The 24369-nt window shown below is 40.6% G+C and overlaps 1 protein-coding gene across 1 annotated transcript; it reads left to right on the forward strand.

The window, feature by feature from the left end:
- The first annotated feature begins 252 nt into the window (after positions 1-252).
- LOC138382889 (zinc finger protein 726-like) lies at positions 253-22333 on the forward strand. The gene is made up of 5 exons (XM_069467504.1): positions 253-417; positions 11725-11851; positions 12359-12454; positions 20434-22183; positions 22267-22333. The coding sequence occupies exons 1-5, from the start codon at positions 253-255 to the stop codon at positions 22331-22333; spliced, it is 2205 nt and encodes a 734-aa protein (XP_069323605.1).
- The last annotated feature ends 2036 nt before the right edge of the window (positions 22334-24369 follow it).

A 24369-nucleotide genomic window follows, 5' to 3' on the forward strand; every position in this document is an offset into this window, starting at 1 on the left:
AATCTCGGACCATTTGTTATTGCAGTGACAAACATTGTAGTGAGACCTGGTGTTTTGAGAAGAGGAGTAGACTGAGAGTTGCCCATGTTCCTGGAAAGAGTAGGGGTCACACAGGGCCGATTCTACTCAATTCTAGGCATCCTAGAATGAGGGAATAGCACGGGAGTGAGCAGAGTGCGTGAACTCGAGCAGAGTCACAACAGGCATCCGTGTGTCCAACGAGGGCCCCAGGTGCTGACAGTCCTCCGGCTCATGGACAGGACTTTTGAGTCGACACAAGTAGACAAGAACGAGCTTGTGAGGTCCTACTCACTAGGAGCAGGATGTCTCCAGGATGTGGATTTGAAGGTCAGTGAAGGAAGAAGACCTGTGGGACTTCTCAGGGATGAGAGCACGAGAGATAGGGGGAACCCCTGGGTGAGTTTGCCAGCTTTTACTCCCTGAGGATGAAATGTGAAGTGTGAAGATCAGCAAAGGGAAGATCCGAGTCCTGGTCCTGTGTCTGCCTCTCAGCTTGGTTCGGGAGGGTCCGGGTGCACAGTACCCTTACCTTGGCTGAGCTAGCGAGCTCTGACTACACGCCAGGATCAGAGACAAGTTCGAGAGGGACCCCTGCATGGCTCAGGAAAGATCCATGGAAACCTTGCCAATGACCCAGGGACTCAGAGGAAGGCAGGATTCGGGAGTTAGGCCAGGATGAGCTGCCGCTGCCTACTGCTTCCCGAGTTGCAAGGCTTGCCTGCTAGAGATGCAGAGTCCTGTCCACCCAGTGTGCCCTCCAGGATTTTGGAGCCAAATGTTAGGTCCAGAGCAGAGAGAGAGAGGCACACATGAAGCCTCAGGCATAGCAAAAGGCTGTTTATTTTGAGCATGTGGGTGCAGACATGTGGAGGCAAAAAAGCGTCCACACCGAGGTTGAGGAAAACCTTGGGGTTTATAGAGGGTTTCTCAGGGGGGAGTGAATACTTGGGCCAAAACAGCTGCTGCATTAATTTTTTTTAACAAACATTTTCGGGGACCCCTGCCCCAGACACATCCATCCTTCAGCTCTGGCGTCGCTCTTATCAGGGGAGCTAGGGAGGGATGAACTTCCTCTCTATCAGGGAGGGAGGGGGAGGAATGCTGGCTGCAGCTGTCTGTTAGATCTACAAAGTCCAGGGACTCCCCAGACTCCTGCAGCTATTGTTTTGTAAGCCTGTGTTGCATTAACCACATTGTGTCCTATACATACATTTCAAGTGTCCACCCGGAACAAACCTATCTGTTTTCCTCTAAGTTAATACGGAAGTACAAGAAATGATTCTTCAAAAAAAATGTAGTTTAGTCATGCGGAGTGCTTTTGAAAATTGGAAAGTCTCAGAGATTCGCCAGAAAATCACTGTCCTTCTAACCCTGCCTTGATGCTTGGTGCCTTCACCCCAAGAGCAGTGGGGGACTCTCTGAAGTTCCCTTATCTAACACAGAAAGCTTCTTATGAAAGTCAATACAATTGCCTTCTATCGCCTTCCTGTTGCTTAATTAGCTAATGCAGATATATATACTACCACTCCTGAATGGTGTTTCTCTCAGCATAATGCCTGCCTCTCAGGTTCATTCAGATGCCAAAAAGAACAATTTACCTGTTAATTTCTTTCTCCCTGGTCCATTCATTCTTGCTAATAATCGTTTTTTGCTTCTCAAAAGAATGGTATGTGTTCTCCATCTGCCTATCCTATGCAAAATAGTACTTGAGCATCTGAACCCCAGTGGGAGGTTGGGGTAATCCCTCTCAGATTTCCCCAAATGCACATTAATACATGCATATCCCTTTTCTCTTATCATTTGATATTCAGTGAACCTTCTGAGAATAAGGAGAAAAGTTTTCCTTTGGCCTCTATATTAGTAATTTATAGGAAATAAATTTGAGTTACATTTTGGTTTGCTGAGGTAGGGACGCAGGGCACTAGAGCCATTGCAGTGTAATTGCCTCCTATTTATTTTAACACTCCATAGGGGGACTTGTGTTCCCTCCATTTTCTTTTCTTTTCTCTCTCTCTCTCTCTTTTTTTCTTTTTGGGACAGAGTCTTGCTCTATTGCTGGGGCTGCAGCACAGTGTCATCATCATAGCTCACAGCCATCTCAAACTCTCAGGCCAAAGTGATCCTCCTGCCTCAGCCTGCCAAGTAGCTGGGACTACGGGCAAGACCCACCATGCCCAGGCAAATTTTTTGCTACCTTTAGTAGAGATGGGATCTTTCTGTTGCTTGAGCTGGTCTTGAACTTCTCACCTCGAACTATCATCCCACCTCAGCCTCCCAGAGTGCTAAGATTACAGGTGTGAGCCTCCGTGCCCGGCCTACCTGTATTTTCTAGATGTATGGCAAGTGGGGCATTAATTCGCCACCCTGTTTCCTCAGCCTAACTGTTGTAGGCCTTACAGTAAAATCCTAAATGTTCAGTTCCTTTCCTACATTTCCAAATGCCAACTTCGCATCCAATTTACAATATGAGCTGTTTTTCCTTTATTGCCCAATGCAAACAGATGGAGTATTTTAGTTTTCTTGTCATTTCTTTACATAACAGTGGGTGGTTGTTTTTAAAATATTGGTTTTCTATTTCTGAACATTTCACATGGGAAGAAAACACAATAATTTCATGGCACTCTGGTGTAAAAATCTATGTGTCTCCCCTCATTTAATCTTCCTTAGGCACACACACTTTACCAGAATGTCTTCAGGTGAGGTTCCTGTCTAGAAACTGTATGGGATGATGTGTCCTCAGCCATGCTTATGTCTTTTCCTGGTCCTGGGTAATGACCCAAGTACCAGGGTCCTTACTTCTCTGGGCACGACCTAAGATGCCCAAAGCAGCCATGTTTTCTGGAGTGCGCCATGAATATCAGTCTCTGGGACATCTCCGCCCAGAGGACAGCCTGAGGTATGTGGTGGAGTCTCTCAGGGGAGCAGGTGAATTTCCTGGAGGTTGAGAGGAGTCTCTGCTTCACCTAAACAGCTAACCCATTGGGAGTTTAAGAATTTTTTGTACCAGCCTCTGTTTTCATTCCTTTGAGACACATTACTGGTCAGCCCATCACATGCTGGTATTCAGAGGAAATTTCACAAATCATTCCTGCCCTCTGAATTCTCTCAATTTTGTGAAGGGAGAAAAACTATTTCAAAGGACAAGGTTAACCCACCCCAACAAGGTGGTGCAAAACCCTGCAAAGCAGTACAGCCTTGATGTGTGCTAGAAGGCAGAGTGCATTTTCTTTTGGGAGGGTGGTCATCGAGCACTTTAGTGAGCAGGATGGCGGTGGGAGGATGTCCCAAGGGATGTGATGACCTTACTTGACACTCAAGTCAGACATTCCTGTATTCCAGTCACCAGTGCCAGTTTTTGAATTTGTTGCCTTGAAAAGCTTTGTTGCTTTATTTCAGCTTCAGTTTTTCATTAATTGTAAAATGCAATGTATCTCCACAGCTTGAAAATGAGAAACTATTTCTGAAAAGGCAAGAGAAAAGTAAAATTCAGATAAGTGAATTAAATATATAGTCGTATATTCCATTTCATAAAAAAAAAAAAAATCTTCTTTATGATTTCCCCCCAGAATGAGTGTAGTAAGTTTCTTAGAGCTGTTGTTTTTCAGGGGTGATTTCAAATGGAGTCCCAGGGCTTAGCTTTGGAATGCTACCATGGAAAAGACAGAGACAAAGTCTCTTTTACTTTATGACTGCCTAAAACTGAATGCATTTTGACAATACAATGTGCTAGGTAAATTGATTAGTTACACGGATTCACCAAAATGTTGTCCTTTCATTGAGAGTGGAGAATACGGAGAGTGGTTAGCTCTGTTCTGACTTATGGGAGTTGTACTTTAACAGTAAATCCTGTGTAATGGGACTTGAAAACTCTTGAGAAATGTTCATGTATGATTGTTTACTAAATGAATTGTATCCATGGAAGTAACTGTTAAAGGAAATGTTTATTTTGTGACAAGAATAGATAATTTTGCTTTTCATGTTGAAGTATGAAATGTGAATCCCTTACAATTTGCTTACCTCCTATAAACATCAACACGGAGTTTATGGGATTTTGCTGAATTATTTATTTATTTATTTTTGAGACAGAGTCTTGTTTTGTCACCCTGGCTAGAGTGTAGTAGTGTCTTCATAGCTCATTGCAACTTCAAACTCCTGGGATGCAGTGATCCTCCTACCTCAGCCTCCTGAATAGCTCAGATTACAGGTGTACACTACCATGCTTGACTAATTCTTTTCTACTTTTAGTAGAGATGGGGTCTCACCCTTACTAAGGCTGGACCCAAACTCCTGGCCTCAAGTGATCCTCCTGCCTCGGCCTCTCAGAGTGCTAGGATTACAAGCATGAGCCATCATGCCTGGCTTGAATTATTCAAACACTGGATGTTTTCTCATCTGAAACTAAGTGAATAATGTTGTCTGGGAACCAGAGTTTTGAGCCCAATGACTAAGCTAATGTCAATCTTGATCTTCCAAAAGGTGGTCATTGAGGGCCCAGGGAGCCTCCCCTGCAAATGTCCCAGCTTGCTCCCATCAGCCAGGAAAGGAGCCCTTTATACTGAGAAGCTTCAGAGCCCTAGGAAGCTAGGGTTGACCCATAGGCAGATGAAGTGGAGGTTGGGATGGAAGTAGGGGTGAAGGATGAGATGCGCTTTCTGAAAGTGTAATTGCTATTGTCCTAGGGCTCTTTCTAGACATTGTCCACTACAACATATTTGAAATTACAGGTTTTTTTTCAACAAAATAAAGTCTTAATTATTTAAAGAAATATTGTGATAGCGGAAAGCACCAAGTATAAATCTGCAAGCATGATGAAGGTTACACAGAGAAGGACTTTTTTTCATCGAGAGGAGCAAATGACTTTAGAAAGAAGGTGGGAGGGGAAGGGCAGGATGGATGGTGGAAAAGTAACATCCTAGCTTAGGGGCTTTATTACCCTGAAGTCGGCCCCTTCTTAGGAGGAGCACAAAGGGGGTTTGCATGTTGGCTCAGGCTGAGGATCAGTCAATGTTTAGGGGCCTGGGGGGAAGGAGAAAAACTTAAGCAAACCTTGGTCAAGAAATATTTTGTTCTGAGCACTGAAAAGAAAACTGTTCTAATTTTTTATGAGGCAATAAATGGAAATTTAAAGAATCTGTTTCAGGCTTTGTGATAGGTAAAAAAGGAGGAATAACCTCTTTTGTAATGGGAAGGATGTTTCCTTGCAGTAAGCGACTATTACAGAACACAAAGGGTGGGTGATGTCTTTCATCACAAGGATTTACCAGCATTACCTGCCCAAATCTTCCCCCGCCACTTTCCCTCGCCCTGTACATCTCTTCCACTGGGCTTTTACTGAGTGTAGTACTTTATAGTACACCAAATTGATGAATGTAAGTAATGTGGTTTGCTGAGTTCATTGACTAGTTTTATCAAATTATTAAACTTCAGAGGGGGTTACAGGGCATCTTATTGATAGGCAGTTGCTCAAAATTATGCATGGGCCCCTGGGGCTGCCACTGGCATCTGGAGTGAGTGCAGTGTGGTAGGACTGAGCCCTGAACTCATGCGGTCTGTATGGAATCTCTGGTGTCAGAATTTACTTTTGGAGAAATATTTGGTGCTGAAAAGGTGGTCGGTGTTCATCAGACTCCACACATTTGGTGTGAGAAGTGTCAGGTTTCTCAGGCAAGGGAGAGTCTGTTCTCCTGGACATAGGCTGTCACATCACGTATTGTGCCCTGACTCTGCATCTCCTCCTGGGGTCAGAGGAGACTGAGGACACAGGAGGAGCCCTGAGGTCAGCTCCCTCTGCAACTTGCTGCCTCCTGTGATTCGCACCCATTCATGCAGTGGTGTAGCAGGCACTGATGGAGCCACGCCCCTCCCAGGCAAGTCTCCTCCCTCTGGAATGGAGACCACAGCTCCATTGCTCTTAGAGTTTCCCACCAAATATCCACACTGGAGTCCTGGTTTAGCTCCACCCCCAGACTCCAAACCTGCAGCAGAAATCTGGCCCTCCACCAATCCAGGCTTACAGCTCGATCGCCTGATTATAATCCCATGCCTGCATGGACACAGGAATGCCAGGGCATATCCCAGCCTGAGCTAGTATCTTTAGCACTGACAGCCCAACATAAGTGACTGAGGCAAGCATACTAATTGATAGAGGTTTATTGGGCTAACATATAAGGATGTGCTTGGGAAAAACCAAACCAGAGTAAAATCTGTGAATTTTTCCAATGGGGGATTTGGGAACTTCAGTATTTAAAGGTGACATGGATAGAGAAAGTAAAAGGAGGGTGTGTTGGCAGCCAGGCAAAATTTTTGCATTCATGTGAGCCCAGAAAATTTACATATTACATAAGCTAAATTAATGTTTGAAGAGAAAAAGGAAGTGAAGGAAGAATCAATTATGTAGATGTCCCTGGATAGGTAGAAGAAAGGTTGATGTTGTTTCTGTTATGCACTTGGGAAGATAAATTTGTAATCAACATTATTAGTGTGGAGTTGAACAGACTCTAGTTCTACGAGCTAGACTGAAAGTGCAGATGAAAAGTTACAACTTATGAGTTCTTACTTATGGAAGACCAATGAGGAATTTCCTTTTGAATGATCTGTGTGGGCAGTCCGTGCATATCCCTGAAACCTTTTACCTCTCCATGATCTGGCTGATGCAGTACTAACCACTGATTTGTAAGGTGTTGCATGACTCAGCCTCCAAGCCTGACCTTTGCTTCTGCATAAGGAACTTGAGGGATTGTCCCAAGATTTTTGGTTTCTTCTACAGCACCAGCCAGTCCTTACACCAGCTCTGCACTGTCTCCCACCCATGGGTCCTTGATAGTACCGGTGTGTCTTCTGATTTTTTTCTTCCCCACAAACCTTCTTTCTTCTGCACATAGTGTGACTAAGGCTACTCCTCTGGTGCCTGAATTCAGCACCGTCTGGAATTAGACTCATGGGTTGAAGGCTGTGGCCCTTGACATGGCTGTTGTAAGAGCAAATACAAATGAAAAATACCAACTGGACCCTTCAACTTAAAAACATGAGATTATACTCTCTTCTCTTCCTTAAAGTTTTTAATTTTGTATGTAGTTTTTCTCTGCCACTTTGAAATATATGTACATTATTTTATGAGTTAACAGGTCTTTTGTAAATGTATTTTAACTCGGGATTCTCTTTCTTTAAAATCTAGGAACCATTGATTTGAAATGTAAATAGTCAAAAAAATCTGCATGAATCCCAGTTTCTTTTAGAGTAGGAACCTCCCATTAGTAGGCACCTAGCTCCAAGTGGCAAAGTTGTCTTCTGTCACGAAGATATTAAAGGTTTTTTTTTTTTTCCTTTGAATATAGTCAATTAGTAATCACAGATGGCCTTTCTAATTCGTGGGTAAATTTTGGGTGAACTACATTTGAAAAATGGTGTGACAAATCTATTTGAGGACTAATAATGTTGACTTTTCTTTATGTCTTTGCAATCTCTTATCACATTGCCTGAGATGTTCATGACATTCTGTTTTAATTGTATAATAAAATTTTCCTTCTGTTTTACCATTGTGGAGAGTTAGTCTGGGCTTGGAAACAATTTTGTTTTTAATTATGTTTTCCAAACACTTGAGAATGACCAGCCATGGTAAGAAATTGTAAAGTGCTCACCAGGATTCACTCTAAAGAGCTCTTTCCTTCTTGGCCTTCCAGTAATAACTCACAATTGTGCAACACAGTGCATGGTGCCTCCAATATCTACATGTGGAATGGTCTCTCTGCCTATTTGTAATCTGCTGTGTAGAGCAGTTTGACCATATTTCTACAGAAATAATGTTACAAGACAGCAATCATCTCTAACCTGGAATTTTCAGACCTGAAATTTATCCAGAGCCTGTTGGGCTTACAAACCCAGCCAGGTAGACACATGTGCATTGAGTACGCCTGAGAATCATAACTCCCTCTCCTTCTCTTTCCCAAATACTTATCAATATGTAGAGGGCACCAGCTGCTTCCCTATTCCTCCAAGCCCTCAATCTGCAGCTGCAAATTCTGAATCCAGGTCCTCATGATCATGAGGATGTGATAGAGCAGCTTCCATGAGCAGCTTCTAGTTTCCCCCTCATTCTGTATCACTCAAGAATACAGAGCCAGGTTGATTCCACCTGTAATCCGCACATACGGCTGGCCTCTACCTGGGATTCACAAGGCAGGGCCAGTCTTGGGACTGAGTTTGTACAGAAAACCTGAAGGAAATATTTTCTGCATTGTGAGAAGTCAATATAGACTTTGTGAAGCCAGGCTTTACTAAATGAGGCCTTTCAAGTTTTCCAGATATTGCCCAGGGAGCTCTTACAGCTGTATGAAGGGTTCCTGTTGTAAATAGAATCTAGTGGCAAAATCTGTAAGTGTAAACAAGCACCTCAGCTGTGGGAGGCCAGGGCTACAAAATATTCACAACCACGATCACAACTACAGCTTCCTGTACAGTTACTAGAGCAGGGTGTTCTTCTCATTCCTCATACCTAAAAGTCACCCTATAAAGGACAGATTATGTCACACCTGGATCCAGGATCAGCTGCCCTACAAGGGCATTTCCATTTTCTCTGCTGATGTCACAGAGTCAGGCTGATTCTCTCCTGCCTGGATCAGCATGGGGACATCAGCCCAAGCTCACTGGGGACCCTCTCACCAGCATGTGGAACGCTTCTGGACATTTGGCGGTGTCCTTCCATGCTGGGTTCAGGATGACAGGCTAATTCCCCTCCATTTCAGAGGAAGAGGAATAAGTCATCCAGGGTTTGTTCCTCCTCATGCACAAAGAATCTCCCTTGTTGGTGTCCAGATTGGAGTTGCTGCCATTTCCTGGTACTTCAGTGATAAACAAGGAGGAGGTCCTGAGACACAAACCAATAGATCAATGAGTTCTTTCCCTTTCATATGAGCATCAGAGGAACAAGTAAAGCAGGCATGGTTCCTCCTGTCCAGTCTAGAGCAAATGGTTAAATGGTTGAATTCAGCATCATGTAGTCAAGTCAAGGAAGTTGTTCAGACTTTTGCTTCATTTGGGCCATTTTCCTTATGTTGTGAGTTCTGATGTCAGCACACGAAGGCCATTTATGAATAGAAGAGTTGTTTTTTTTTTTTTTTTTTTTGACAGAGTCTCACTCTGTTGCCCAGGCTAGAGTGAGTGCCGTGGCGTCAGCCTAGCTCACAGCAACCTCAAACTCCTGAGCTCAAGCGATCCTCCTGTCTCAGCCTCCCGGGTAGCTGGGACTACAGGCATGCGCCACCATGCCCGGCTAATTTTTTCTATATATATTTTTAGCTGTCCATATAATTTCTTTCTATTTTTAGTAGAGATGGGGTCTCGCTCTTGCTCAGGCTGGTCTCGAACTCCTGAGCTCAAACGATCCGCCCACCTTGGCCTCCCAGAGTGCTAGGATTACAGGCATGAGCCATCGCGCCCGGCCTAGAAGAGTTGTTTTTATTTGTCTTTATGGCTTCTACCTTGTTAAGAATAAATATTTAGCTTCTAATATAATTCCAGAAAATTTTAAGCGATTTGATTAAACTGCTTATTATTGTATGTTATAAAATGTATGAAGAAAGCTAGGGTGGTGACTCAGATCTGTAATCCCAGAATCCTATGACTTAGTGTGGCCTGGAATAACAAATGGTTTATATGCACAGTAAAGCCTGAGAGGCAATGCTTAGCTAAGTGTTTTCAGCCCCAGTTTCCAATTAGGATCACGTGTCCAGTTTAAAGAAACACTGTCACCGGTGCCCTCCCTGCAGATTCTATTTGTTGGGGTTGGAGCATCTATGTGGTTTTACTGAAATGCCCCATGTGATGGTAAAGTGAGTCCAGGGTCAAGCACAAGGGCTCCCAGATATATTTATGAAAGTTGAGTCCAGCCTTTGTTCCACGGGGACCTCAGAGAGTCTTCCCTGCATGGGTTTGTGGGGTGCAGGGCAGCACAGCCCAGCCCACGTGCCCACTGCTATAGCACATATTGCTGGTGTCTGTGGTAGAGGAGGGCACCTGTGGGCAGGAAGGGAGAGAAATCACTCATTGGTCTCCATGTAGAAGCTCCATGTTGATGACTCTGTGATGAAGGACAGGGAAGGGTGGATTTTTTGCACTTCAAGGTCCCTCTGCCTGTGGGTGTAGTCGTAGCAGATGAAGGGGCTGTGCTGATGCCTTTGATGGCACTTTATCAAAATGCAGATGTGATTTGTCCAGAAAAAGTTCAAGAGAAGGAAGAGGAAGAAAAAGCTGGTTCTTATGTACAGGTCCCAGGTCCAGAATCAAGTTCACTTGTCATCCCGAAATGTCCTGTGTTTAGAATGAAAACCTTTCTTTCTCTTGGAATGTTCTTGCCTAATGAGTTTGTTTCTATGATTCTGTTGTCCTTTTTTCTTATAATGGTCAAGGTGCTCTGAAAAGTCTTCCCTGTATAGCAGAGCTTTCTATTCATTCTCTCCCTCCAGGCCTCTTATGTGTCACGAACACTTCTCAAAAATTTTATGAGCTGCAGTATAGAAAATGTTCCCTTTGTGGCTGTCAAACTTGGGATCGTGTGGCTGCCTAAGATTCTTATTTGGGATAGGGTCAGATCCTTGGGTATCAGTGAAGAAGGGGAACACGAAACTGTTTAGGTTCCATGTGGATGCTCCATCAGCTCTGTGCATAACAGGATGAAGTAAATGCACTCTTAAAGTGCTGACATAATTGCCTAGGATAACTCAGTGTTTTAAAAAAGAATAATTAGAGGAGACATGCTTTCTAGGATGCCAAGAAAAGACTTTACATGCACTATTAGAGATTATAAAACATGGGAGATTCATGTAGCTTGAGGTTTCCATAAAATTGATGTTTCCTCATGATTAGATTCAAATTATGATTTACTTCTTTTGGCCACTATCCTCACAGCAATGATGTTGTGTCCGCCTATATGAATCAGCACCTGATACCAATTTGCTCTGTTATAGTTGTTAATTTTATACACTTAGTTAAGGTGCTCTTTAACAGATTGTTCCACTATAAATTATTTTTCTCCATGAATACATACCTTGGGAAGATGTGTGTAAACCATCACATTGAATCTGGAAGTTCCACTTTGTTCTTAGATTCTCTTTCCTACAGCTTGCTTTGGAAAAGGAAGGCTCTCATCTTTATTTACTGGTCTGATACACTGGGGTAAGCCCAGGCTCTACCACTTGGTGGATGTTTGCCAAAACATCTTCCCAGGCCAGAAGCATTGGCATCACTCACGAAGCTTGCTAGAGATTCAGGCTTCATCCCGTATCTTCTGAAACAAAATCTGCATTTTAACCAGATCTTCCGTTCATTGTTGTACACATGAAAATTTGAGAGGTACCTTCTAACCCACCATGACTTTTCCATCAGAGAAATATACACAACTTAGTCATGTATCATGTAAATAAAGCACTCAAAAATGTCCATGGCTGTTTGTGTGGCCTTACTTTTATGCTGCATTATCTAAAAAATATAATACCTGCACTGTTTTTGTGGCTGTTATACTATCCTCTTTGCACAGACTTACAGAATACATTAGGAAATACTTTTTTGTTAAAATTATCTTATGGGATAATCCAGTCACTTGTATAAGTCCGAACCAGTTCTCTTTACTCTCTCATTTCACCAGTAGTGAAATTATCTCTGCCCAGGGCTCCTTGGTAAGTATGTCTTGTTTTTTTTTTTTTTTCCCAGGAACTGTTGACTTTCATGGACGTGGCCATAGAATTCTCTCTGGAAGAGTGGGAATGCCTGGACCCTGCTCAGCAGAATTTGTATAGGGATGTGATGTTAGAGAACTACACAAACCTGGTCTCCCTAGGTGAGGAGAACTTCGACACACCATTCCCATTCCACACTAATAATTTCATATTTTTTATAAATTATTTTCTGGGAGTTTCTGCTTTGCGTGAATGAGTTTCTGATCCTTGTTTCCAAGAAAAACTTAGGGATTTTTGATATAGAAAAGAAAATATTCAAAGTGTTTTATCTTGACATTAATCTTAAATCTTTTTGAGCTGCAAATCTGTATCTTTCACTCTACATTAGTAGTAATAGCAGAAATGTAGTGGCATAAAATATTTTTGCCCATACCTTGAAATGCAATTTCCACCACCAATTTTTGATTCAGTAGTACTGGGTAGAGGAGCTAAGAACCCCAAAATATTAAATGCTTTCTAAGTATTCTAAAGTTTCCATCAGGAAAGAGTATTTGGGGATTATTTTTCTAGAGTTTTCTATGTGTTCTCTTTTCTCTACTGAGCACAGTAGTAGATTGGTAACTGGAGAATCCCAGGAAGAGTCATGTGAATTTTTTCTAATAAAATAGGTCTTGCTGTCTCTAAACCAGACCTGATCACCTGTCTGGAGCAAAGACATGAACCTTGGAAGGCGAAGAAATACATTGCCGTATGCAAATACCCAGGTAGGTGGGAGTGAATGAAGCAGATGGCACAGGGGAGAGAGGTCCAGAATTTAAGGAGGAAGCCAGACCTCAAAATGGGGTTTGGGAAGCTGTGCTTCAATGAAAATGATTTCTAAGAAGCCTGGGTTTCTTTCCCTTGGTCTCACATAAGGGCATGTCCTGTCTTTGTTTTTTAATTCTCTAAGCACTAATTCCCCATCAGTGATCTTCCTTGAAGGTTACAGTGAGAACTCAAGTTCTGTTGGTGGCTTAAAAGGGACAGCAGGATCCGAGTCCTGTTCTATTGCCTTTCAGGACATGGTAATATCTGTGTATTTTTGAGGAAGTCTCTGTGAAATTATTTGTTCATTTTCCTTTTGCATCACATCTGAAACGTGTGAGTGAAGTTGTGATATTAGTACTTGGTTCAGGTATCCCAGGCACACCACAAACAGATGTGGTATGTTTTCTGCTTTATGGTTTCTTACTCTATGGAGGTTTTAAATGTAATTTTACAGGAAATTCATACTCAGTAATTTATCAGAGCTCTCTAAATAAAGGAAATCGAACGTTATTTTACTTCACAATTCTGGTTTTGTATCAACTATGATAAATAATTGAAACTCTATATACCCAAATTCCTCAACTAAAGTGATTCTATTTCCTCAGCCTCTGAGTAGTTGGAATTACATGTTTGAGCTACTCTGCCTGGCTTTCACAAAGACACTTTTGTCCATGGATGGCTGCCAAATTTTAGTTACTGTGGGGAGACAGAAAAGTAGGAGACTTCCTATGCCACCATGTTGTTAATGTCACTCTCTCTATACAGTCTGACTTTCTATTTTGTTCCAAATCAAATTTTACGTCTAAACATTTCTTGTTTTGCAATGATATATTATGGCATTACTTTTTTAAGTTATGTCCTTTGACATAAGTTTATTGTGTATTTTGTTTTGCCTACACATTATAATTTTGGTTGAAATTGCAGCTTCCTATGGACCCTTTATCAATGTCTGGTTTAATTAAAATACAAATTGGCCATATCTGTATAAAAATTACATTTTTTACCTATACATTTATATATTTGGGAACCCTGATTTTATAATGTGTGTGTGTGTATGATAGCTTTATATATAAAATAAATCTCAAAATCTAAGTGCCTTTATAAGAGCTTTGGGATCTAGGATCCCACATATAAAATTATTTTTTATATATCTAAATCATAGGTTTCCAGTGAATGAACCCTTGTATTACTATTTAGTTGTCTTTCTTTGTCTCTTGATAGTTTTGGCTTAAAGTAGTATGTTTTATGAAATAGGACAGCTTTTGACTCAAAATGTGTTTTGCCTAATATGATTGTGACTCTCCTGCTCTCATTTGCTTGACCATTGCATGGAGTGTGTTTTTCCATCCTGCCACTTTCAGTCCATTTTTTGCCATTAGATCTAATGTGAGTCTGTTATAAAGAGAATGCAGTTGGGTCTTGATTTTTGAATTTCCTTAAACCCTTTTACTCAATTTTTTTTCTTTTGATTGATAATTTTAGTCTATAAATATTAAAATAATTGTTTGAATGGGAAGGGCTTACTATTGCCATTTTGTTAATTGTCTTCTTTGATTCTTGCAGGTATTTTGTCCTTCTTTTCCTCATTTTCTGTCCTTTCTGTCTCATTGATTTTTGTAGTGACTTGCTTTGATCCTTTCTTATTTAAAAATGTATCGCTATAGGTATTTTATTGTGGTTACCATTCGGATTACATAAAAGCTCTTATAGTTACAACAATGTAAACTTGTAAGTAATAACTCTTCTTTACTTGAATACAAAAATTCTTCTTCATTACATCTGCCTTAAAATTTATGTTATGGATGTCTGTAATTATATCTTCTTATACTGTATATCCATTAACAGATGTTTCTTTCTTTCTTTCTTTTTCTTTATTTTTTGAGACAGAGTCTCACTCTGTTGCTCGGGCTAGAGTGCCATGGTGTCAGCCTACCTCACAGCAACCTCAAACTCCTGGGCTCAAGCAATCCTTCTTCCTCAGCCTCCCAAGCACCTAGGACTACAGGCATGAGCCACCATGTCCAGCTAATTTTTTTCTATATATATTTTTACCTGTCCAGATCATTTCTTTCTATTTTTAATAGAGACTGGGTCTGGCTCTTGCTCAGGTTGGTCTCGAACTTCTGATCTTGAGCGATCATCCCGCCTCAGCCTCACAGAGTCCTAGGATTACAGGCGTGAGCCACTGCACCCAGCCTAACAGATGTTTCTGATCATTTTTGTGCTTTTATCTTATAAACTTTAAAGCATGATTAAAAGCGTTTTCTGCACCATGATTCTAATACAGCAGAACTTTATTTAGATGTACTTGCATCTGTTTCCCAGACAGAGTTTCTTTTATTTCAGAATAGTAAGGGGATACAAATATTTTTGGTTACATGAATCACTTTTGTAACACTTGAGTCATGACTACAGGTGTGCCCATCACCCAAATATTGTTCATTGTACCCATCAGGCAGGTTTCTGTTTCTCTCCTTCTTCCCCCTGCCTCCTGCTTGATTTCCACCAAGTTTTACTTTCCTCTGTGCACGTGTGCGTTCATCAGTTAGTTCCAATTTAAGAATGAGTACATGTGGTATTTTTCCAATCCTGAGATACTTCCCTTAGGATAATTGTTCCAAGTTACATGTAAATTATTGCAAAAGGCATTAATTGATCTTTTTGTGATTTAGTAGTACTCCATGGTGTAAATATACCACATTTTATTAATGCAATCAAAAATTGATGGGCAGTTGGGTTAATTCCACATTTTGCTGTTATGAATTGTGCTGAAATAAATATTTGAGAGCAGGTATCTTTTTGATAGAAAGACTTGTTTTCCTCTGGGTCGATACCTAGTAGTGGGATTGCTGGATCAAACGGTAGGTCTGCTTTTAGTTCTTTGAGAATCTCCATATTGTTTTCCATAGAGGTTGTCCTAATTTGCAGTCCCACCAACAGTGTGTAAGGATTCCTTAATCTCTGCCTCCGTGCCATCACCCCCTGCTCTCGTGTGCAATGTCTCTGCATGGATTCTGAGCAGCTCCCCCATGAGCCCAGAGGTCTGCAGTGGATGGGGGAGACTCCTCACAGTTCAAGCTGCCTGCAACGTTTATTCCTGTCCTAAAAAGCGGTGCTACTTCAATTCTGCTGTCTTCTCCTCTTCCCAGTAGTGTGCATTGTATTGGGACCCCTGGGTTAGGCTCTGAGTTGGTGGTGCTTATAAGAGTTGGCTACACCTTGTTGGATTGAGTCATTAGGTGCTCTAGTGGGCTATATGGTCATTCTCCCTGTCAGTGGTTGATGCTTGCAGGAAAGAGCCAAGTGCACAGGGGTTCTTTTGTGCCTGGAATAGGCTTGAGCCCCTTAGGAGAAGCATTTGACTGTCCCAGACAGTGGGAGGGGCCTGCAGTCCCCAGGGGATTGCTTTCTCTCCAGCACAACAGAGGAGAGTGGGACAGTGTGGCTGGGTGGGGTTAGGTTGAGCACGCCTGGGAGGCTTTGCAAAGTCTTGGCAGGGCTCAAAGTCCTATCCCAGGACCCTGGGAAAAGCCACTAGGAGAGGGGCCAAAAAGATCTATCAAAACTAAAAAGACTGCTTATGGGGGAGGAGCTGTGTGTAGTTCACCAACTGGCTCTTGGAGTGAGCTTCGCCCCTCTCTCATTACCCCTGCCCTGAGGGGCTCCCTCCAGTGTCTGTTTGCAAATGGGCACAGAAACATGCTGCCCTCAGCCACAGTGGGACCACAGGCTGGGAACTTCGAGTCTGGCAGTGTGACATTCCTGTGGGGGTACGGGCATTTCACCAGATTTCTGTGGCTCAAACCTCCACTGTACTCTGGCATCATTTCCTCACATGTGAGCTCCCTTGCCTACCATGTTAATCTCTCAAATCTCTCCATTGTGCCTCCTGGGAATTCGCTCAAGTTGTGGGGGCACAGGATCCAGCCCGTGCGTGTTCTTCACTGGCTTGTGTCTGCACAGAGTACCACAGGCAGGGGACTCCCAGACTGGGCACCCCTGGGGCCACCACAGGTCCCCAGAGGTAAAGATTTGGAGAACACTCTAGGTGAGGAAAGGTGGATGCCTTCCCAGCTGCAGTGGGTGGGGCAGGGAGGAAGAGAGCCAGGAATAGAGCCAGGACCCTGGCTCCTCCAGTCGCCCTCCTTGGAAGGCAGCCTGCAGGAAACGTCCAAGCTCCAGAGCCACTCCTGTTCTCCACACGATTCAGTGGGTGCAGCAGTGCCCATGCGCATAAACGTGGGGAAGCTCACATACTACTCAGTAGCCCACTGATTACCAAAGGTGTGTAGGGAGGAGAAACGCAATGCTCCCTTATTCCTTCACCACACTCTGAGCATCTTTGGGTTTGATTCTCACCAGTTTCTTCTCGTCTTTTTCTTTTTCCGTTTTCGTGTTCTGCTTCACAGTTTCCCCCTGTGAAGTAGGCAGCAGGCTCCGGCACCTCCTCCAAACTACACATGAGCTGTGCCCATTCCTCCCTTTCCCTTACCTAAAACACTTTCTTCCCTCTGGGGTGCTCCAGCAAGTGATGGCTCTAGTAGGCCCTCTGGCCCTCTCCCCTCTTCATTAATTATTTTTATATAATTTTGTGTTGTTTTGTAGCGTCATTTTATTTTCAATGAAAGGGGCTTCCTTTGGCACTTCTTGTAGGGCAGATCTAGTGCTGACAGACTCTGTCAGCGTCTGGTTATGTTGATAAATCTTTTTTTTTTTTATTCTTTTAGGAATATAGTTTTGCTAGATACAGTATTTTCTGCTGTGCGGTTTTTGTTCTTTAGGCACCGTGACTATATAACCCAATTTCTTTCTGCAGGGCAATGTTTCTGATGACAAATCCACTGGTTCTCTCATAGAAGCAAGCTTACAGATCACACATCACTCTTCTGTTCCAGCTTTTCAGATTCTCTTTTCTGTGACTTTCAAAGCTCTACTTATAATGTCTTGGTATGGGTCTTTTTGTTTATCCTTGTTAAAGTGTGTTGAGCTTCTTGATTTCTTTTTTTCTTTTTTTTTAATGTCCTGTGTGACTCGGAGAACATCAAGGAGGATATCCATATAATGCAGAACAAACTTTAGGTATAATAAAGACTTCTATAAATGTATTATAGATTTACTATAAAGATATATTATTTGTAGAAATACATAGTGTATTACAAAGTTTATGTGATAGATTACATCTGGGGTGAGGCAGCAAAGGTGTCTTAATGCAGGGGGCATCAAGGGTCAGAAGGCCTGAGAGCTGGACTCAGTTCTGCTGGTCTCAGTTCCTTGACGTTACTCACATAAAATAGCCCTTCTCTACTGCCAGTTTTATTTATTTTATTTTATTTTACTTTTATTTCAGCTCATTATGGCGGTACAAACGCTCAGGCTATATATATTGCCCATGCCCTCACATCCCCCCGAGTCTGAGCTTCAAGCGTGTCCACTCCCTAGACAGTGCACATCGCACTAATCACGTAGGTATGCACCCATCCCCCCTCCCCTCCGCCATCACCCCCCCCTCGTCAGAACTTCAAGCATGACCATTCCCCAGGCAGTGCGCATCACACTGATCAAGTAGGTATACACCCATCCCTTCCCCCCAGCCCCACCTCTGTCCAATACACAATTGGTGTTATTCCCAAAAGTGCACTCAGGGAAACCAGTTTGCTGGTGAGTACATGTGGTACTTATTTTTTCATTCTTGGGAAACTTCACTTAATAGAATGGGTTCCAGCTCTCTGCAGGAGAACCAAAGAGATGCCATATTGCCATTATTTCTAATAGCTGAGTAATATTCCATGGTATACATATACCAGATTTTGCTAATCCATTCATGAATGATGGGCATTTGGGTTGTTTCCACATCTTTGCAATTGTGAATTGTGCTGCTATAAACATTCGTGTGCAGGAGTCTTTTTTATAGAATGACTTTTGTTCTTCTGGGTAGATGCCCAATAATGCGATTGCTGGATCAAATTGTAGGTCTACTTGAATCTGTTTAAGGTATCTCCACATTGCTTTCCACAGGGGTTGCACTAGTTTACAGTCCCACCAGCAGTGTATGAGTGTTCCTGTCTCTCCGCATCCATGCCACATGTATTGTTTTGGGACTTTTTGATAAAGGCCATTCTCACTGGAGTTAAATGATATCTCATTGTGGTTTTGATTTGCATTTCCCTGATGATTAGAGATGTTGAACATTTTGCCAGATTTCAAACTATACTACAAGGCTGTCATTAGAAAAACTGCTTGGTATTGGCACAAGTGCAGGGACACTGACCAGTGGAACAGAACAGAAAATCCAAATATAAAACCATCCTCATATAGCCATCTAATCTTTGACAAAGCAGACAAAAACATCCTCTGGGGAAAATATTCCTTATTTAATAAATTGTGCTGGGAAAACTAGATAGCCACATGTAGAAGACTAAAACAGGACACACAACTTTCACATCTCACAAAAATCAAATCACGGTGGATAAGAGACTTAAAACTTAGGTTGTAAACTATTAGAATTGTAGAAGAAAACATAGGAAAGACTCTTACAGACATTGGCCTGGGCAAAGAATTTATGAAGAAGGCCCCTAAGGCAATCACAGCAACAACAAAAATAAATAAATGGGACCTGATCAAATTAAAAAGCTTCTGCACAGCCAAAGAAACAGTCACAAGAGTAAACAGACAACCTACAGAATGGGAAAACATTTTCGCATACTACACATCAGAAAAAAGACTGATAACAAGAAACTATTTAGAACTCAGGAAAATCGGTAAGAAAAAAATCAAACAACCCTATCAAAAAGTACTCAAAGGACATGAATAGAAATATTTCAAAAGAAGATATAAAAATGGCTAACAAACATATGAAAAACTGAGCTTCTTGAATTCTTAGTTCTTTCTCTTACATTTTAGAATTGCTCAGTCATTTATATTTGTTTTCTTTAGCTCCACAGTTTGTTTTCTCTTATGCATTTTGTTGCTGTTCTAATTTTTCTCTATTCCCTGAGTTCCCTGTGTTTCCATTTCACTCATTGTGCACTATTCAGATAGGGCTTTTTAATTTTCTCAGGTATTTTATATATCATTATTTCTTTGTAGTTCATTTCTGATTATTTATTTTGTTTCTTTTATTGGGCTAGGATATCCTGATTCTTGGTGTAGGTTATAATCTTTGGTTTATATTTGGGGATTAAATAAAAATTCATCTGTCACAATCTTTAAAGATTGGCTTTGTCCTGGGAGATTCTGATATGAATTGCTTGGGCTACAGATTCTGGGAGCCTCCCAAATCTATTCTCAGGATGTTTATTCTGTGGAATTGTATGTTTATTTTCCAGGTAAAGTGATTTTTCCATGTTTTTTCTTAAGGCCCTCTAATCATTTGCTACCCCTATTGTATGCCACTTGTACTGAAGTCTCTCTGCTGCTGTAACACTCATTTACCTTTGTTTGCAGCAAACCCAGTCTACCTTCAAAAGCACAACACAATTGTGTTCAGCATTCTGTGCTATGGGAGGCACTCACCAGTCTCTGGAAAGGCCTCTAGAAGTCGAAATATATATGTGTGCCACAATTCTCTTTCTCCTTTTAGGGAGAATCCAGGAGTTGATTTTTTAAACCCATATAAACCATGCTATATTAATATTAGGAAGGGCAATGTTAGGTAAATGTAACAAACTTTTCTTCTGCTTCTATGTGGCTTTTGGCATTGTGCTCTCCCGGGATGCTGCAAACATTTAATTGGTTTTAAAATGCACACAGAAGCAATTTGGTCAGTATATTTTTTATTAATGTTATGTAGCTGTCACTGTATTACGGCCTGTGGTACTTTACTATGCTATCTTGATAATGTGCTTCCTATAATTTTATATGTTAGATCTGTAATAGATGTTCATCTAAGGCTGGAAAATCAACAAGTAGGATAATTTGTTATTTTTATTTCTTTCAGCTGTGTCTTCTTATTACACCCAAGACCATTTGCCAGGGAAAAGCCTGAAAGATTCATTCCAAAAAGTGCTACTGAGAAATTATGAAGGCTCTGGACTTCATAATCTAAGCTTAAGGAAAGACTGGGAAAGTGTGGGTGAGTATAATGAGCAGAAAGAATGTCATAATGGATTTAACCAATTTTCAACAGCAAGCCATTGCAAAGTCGTCAAATGTAATAAATGTTTGAACGTCTTCAGAAAATTATCAAAACAAAATAGACATAAGATAAGACATACTGTAGAGGAAACTTTCAAATGTAAAGAATGTGAAAGAACCACTAACAAATGTTCACACTTTATTGAATATAAAAGAATTCATAGTAGAGAGAAACATTATAAATATATCCAATGTGGCAAAGTCTTCAAATCTTGCTCATGCCGTTCTAATCATAAGTCAAGTCATGCTGGAGAGAACCCCTACAAATGTGAAGAATGTGGCAAAGCCTTCATCCGCCATTCAAAACTGACAACACATGAGACAATTCATACTGGAGAGAAACCCTACAAATGTGAAGAATGTGGCAAAGCTTTTATTCAGCATTCACACCTGACCACACATAAGAGAATTCACACTGGAGAGAAAACTTACAAATGTGAAGAATGTGGCAAAGCTTTTAAGTCATGTTCAGAACTTACTGATCATAAGAGAATTCATACTGGAGAGAAACCCTACAAATGTGAAAAATGTGGCAAAGCTTTTATCCGGAGTTCACACCTGACCACCCATAGGAAAATTCATACTGGAGAGAAACCCTACAAATGTGAAAAATGTGGCAAAGCTTTTATCCGGAGTTCACACCTGACCACCCATAGGAAAATTCATACTGGAGAGAAACCCTACAAATGTGAAAAATGTGGCAAAGCTTTTATCCGGAGTTCACACCTGACCACCCATAGGAAAATTCATACTGGAGAGAAACCCTACAAATGTGAAGAATGTGGCAAAGCTTTTATCCGGAGTTCACACCTGACCACCCATAGGAAAATTCATACTGGAGAGAAACCCTACAAATGTGAAGAATGTGGCAAAGCTTTTATCTCGAGTTCACACCTGACCACCCATAGGAAAATTCATACTGGAGAGAAACCCTACAAATGTGAAGACTGTGGCAAAGCTTTTATCGAGCGTTCAACCCTGACCACACATAAGAGAATTCATACTGGAGAGAAACCCTACAAATGTGAAGACTGTGGCAAAGCTTTTATCAACCGTTCAACTCTGACCACACATAAGAGAATTCATACTGGAGAGAAACCCTACAAATGTGAAGAATGTGGAAAAGCTTTTATCGAGCGTTCAACCCTGACCACACATATGAGAATTCATACGGGAGAGAAACCCTACAAATGTGAAGAATGTGGCAAAGCTTTTAAATCATGTTCAGAACTTACTGATCATAAGAGAATTCATACTGGAGAGAAACCCTACAAATGTGAACAATGTGGCAAAGCCTTCATCCGCCATTCAAAACTGACAACACATGAGACAATTCATACTGGAGAGAAACCCTACAAATGTGAAGACTGTGGCAAAGCTTTTATCGAGCGTTCAACCCTGACCACACATAGGAGAATTCATACTGGAGAGAAACCCTACAAATGTGAAGAATGTGGCAAAGCTTTTATCCAGAGTTCACACCTGACCACCCATAGGAAAATTCATACTGGAGAGAAACCCTACAAATGTGAAGAATGTGGCAAAGCTTTTAAATCGTGTTCAGGTCTTACTGATCATATAGAATTCATACTGGAGAGAAACCCTACAAATGTGAGGAATGTGGCAAAGCTTTTATCCAGCGTTCAAACCTGACCACACATAAGACAATTCATACTGGAGAGAAACCCTACAAATGTGAATGATGTGGCAAAGCCTTTACCCAGTGCTCTTACCTTACTCTACATGACAGAATTCATACCTCAGAAAAATCCCACAAATGTAAACAATGTGGCACATCCTTTAATAACTGTTCACATATTACTTGACAGGACAGGGGTCATACTGGATAAAAGAGGTATAAATGTAAAGACTGTTGAAACACCTTCCACAAAATAAAAGTCTTAGAGTGCACCATGGTATTGATACAGGGAAGAAATTAGAAGTATAAAGACTGGTGCAATACATTTACTTATATCGCAGATCTTATTTATTGTACACAGAATTCATACTGGAGGGTAAACCCCTAACAATTTTTTTAAACTGTATTGAACTTCACAGAATTTGGACTGGAGAGAAGCCCTACAAATAAAATAAATGTGGAAAACTATTTGTTCAAAAAATATGCCTTTGGAAACATCAGAATTAATATGAAAAGTTATTTTAAAGATACAAGAAATATGAAAAAATTTAATCATATATTAAGTCTAAATAAGCATCAGAGGATTTAGAGTAGAAAGCACCAAGGTACTAACACTTTCAGGCATTAGAGCAGAGAGTTGATTATGAAGAATAATGCAAAGTTAAAATAGATAATTTATTTTTATGTAGGCTTACATAGAGCAGAAGATTGATTTTTGGAGGGTTATTATGACACTCAAACTATGCTATTTTGCATTCAAATGATTTTAGATGTTTTAAAAATTAAATATTGATGTAGTTCAACACTCAAATCACTTGCTACTATGCTTTCATTCCTATTCTTTCTGTGAAAGGATGTGGCCAACTTTTACTGCATCAGAGCTATGAAAGAACTTTCTAAATTATGTAGACATCATTTTTGTACTCTTGAAAGGAAAATAAAGGACACCAAGAGGTAATATTCAGTAAGAAAATCTAAGTGGAGAGGCTCTTTGTGATCCAGACATAACACTGTTTTAAGTAATCTGTATGGTTGGTTTTTCATGTAATATTCTGCTGAGGACATTTTCAACTTTAGAAGTAAATTATTTTACCAATTGTATACTAAGTAATAGAACAAAGTAGATTTTGAAATGCTGTTACTAAGACTATGTGTGATCTTAATTTGTTTTCATAAAAGAAAATTGTTTTTAATGTGTTACATGTGTATTGAATGAAGTCTTAACCTTCCACCGAGAATTACCTAGTGCACTGTATTCAAAGTCCAGATAACAAATGTAAATAGTATAATATTGGGTAACATAGTGGAACACAACATTACTAATGAGCTTTTTCACAGAGTTTAAGCTTCAGTTACTTTGAAAAATATTGCTTCCATAACTTATATTTTTATTCTTTTTCTTGTTTTTGCAACTACAAAGGGCCATTAAAATGGTTATAATGAGATTATACAGGAGTGTAATGAAAGGCCATACATTGCTGAATAATGAATAACTATTTACAAATTTTAATTGTACATTTTTCTTTGAATGTGCAACCTCCCTGGCCTGAAAACTCCATATAGACTCTATAGATAAACTTTAAGTGCAGAATGATGGAGGAAGTAATTGTGTTCGTGTGTGTACCTATTTTGAGAAGAAAAGAAAAATATTGGAATAAAACAGGTAATTAAAACAAATGTTGGCCAGGCGTGGTGGCTCACACCTGTAATCCTAGCACTCTGGGAGGCCGAGGTGAGTGGATTGGTTGAGGTGGGTGTTGATTATTTTATTATTGTGGTTTGATTTTCATTTCCCTAATGAATAATATTTTGAGCATTATTACAAGCAAATTTTTTTTATCTTAGGAAAAATGTATGTTCAAATATTTTGTCATTTTTTAATTGGTAAACTTTTTTATTACTAACTTGTAAGAGTTCTATATATATTCTCTCTACTACACCTTAAACAGATATAAGATTGAAAATATTTTCTCTCAATAAGGAATTTTTCTTTTAATATTTTTTATTGTGTTCAAATAATTTTTTAATTTGATAAGTTATAATTGATTATTTCTTTTCTTGATTGTGCTTTTTTTGTAATATCTAAAAAAAATCTTTCCC

The sequence above is a fragment of the Eulemur rufifrons genome, chromosome 4 (genome assembly GCF_041146395.1).
Source record: "Eulemur rufifrons isolate Redbay chromosome 4, OSU_ERuf_1, whole genome shotgun sequence".
Taxonomy (NCBI): Eukaryota; Metazoa; Chordata; class Mammalia; order Primates; family Lemuridae; genus Eulemur; species Eulemur rufifrons.

Bases quoted from the DNA above. Each gene is read 5' to 3' on its own strand.
- LOC138382889 (XM_069467504.1), top strand. From the start codon at position 253: ATGGACAGGACTTTTGAGTCGACACAAGTAGACAAGAACGAGCTTGTG. The intron at 418-11,724 runs GTGAGTTTGCCA...TTTTTTTCCCAG, and splicing joins GAGATAGGGGGAACCCCTGG to GAACTGTTGACTTTCATGGA. The intron at 12,455-20,433 runs GTAGGTGGGAGT...TATTTCTTTCAG, and splicing joins TGCCGTATGCAAATACCCAG to CTGTGTCTTCTTATTACACC.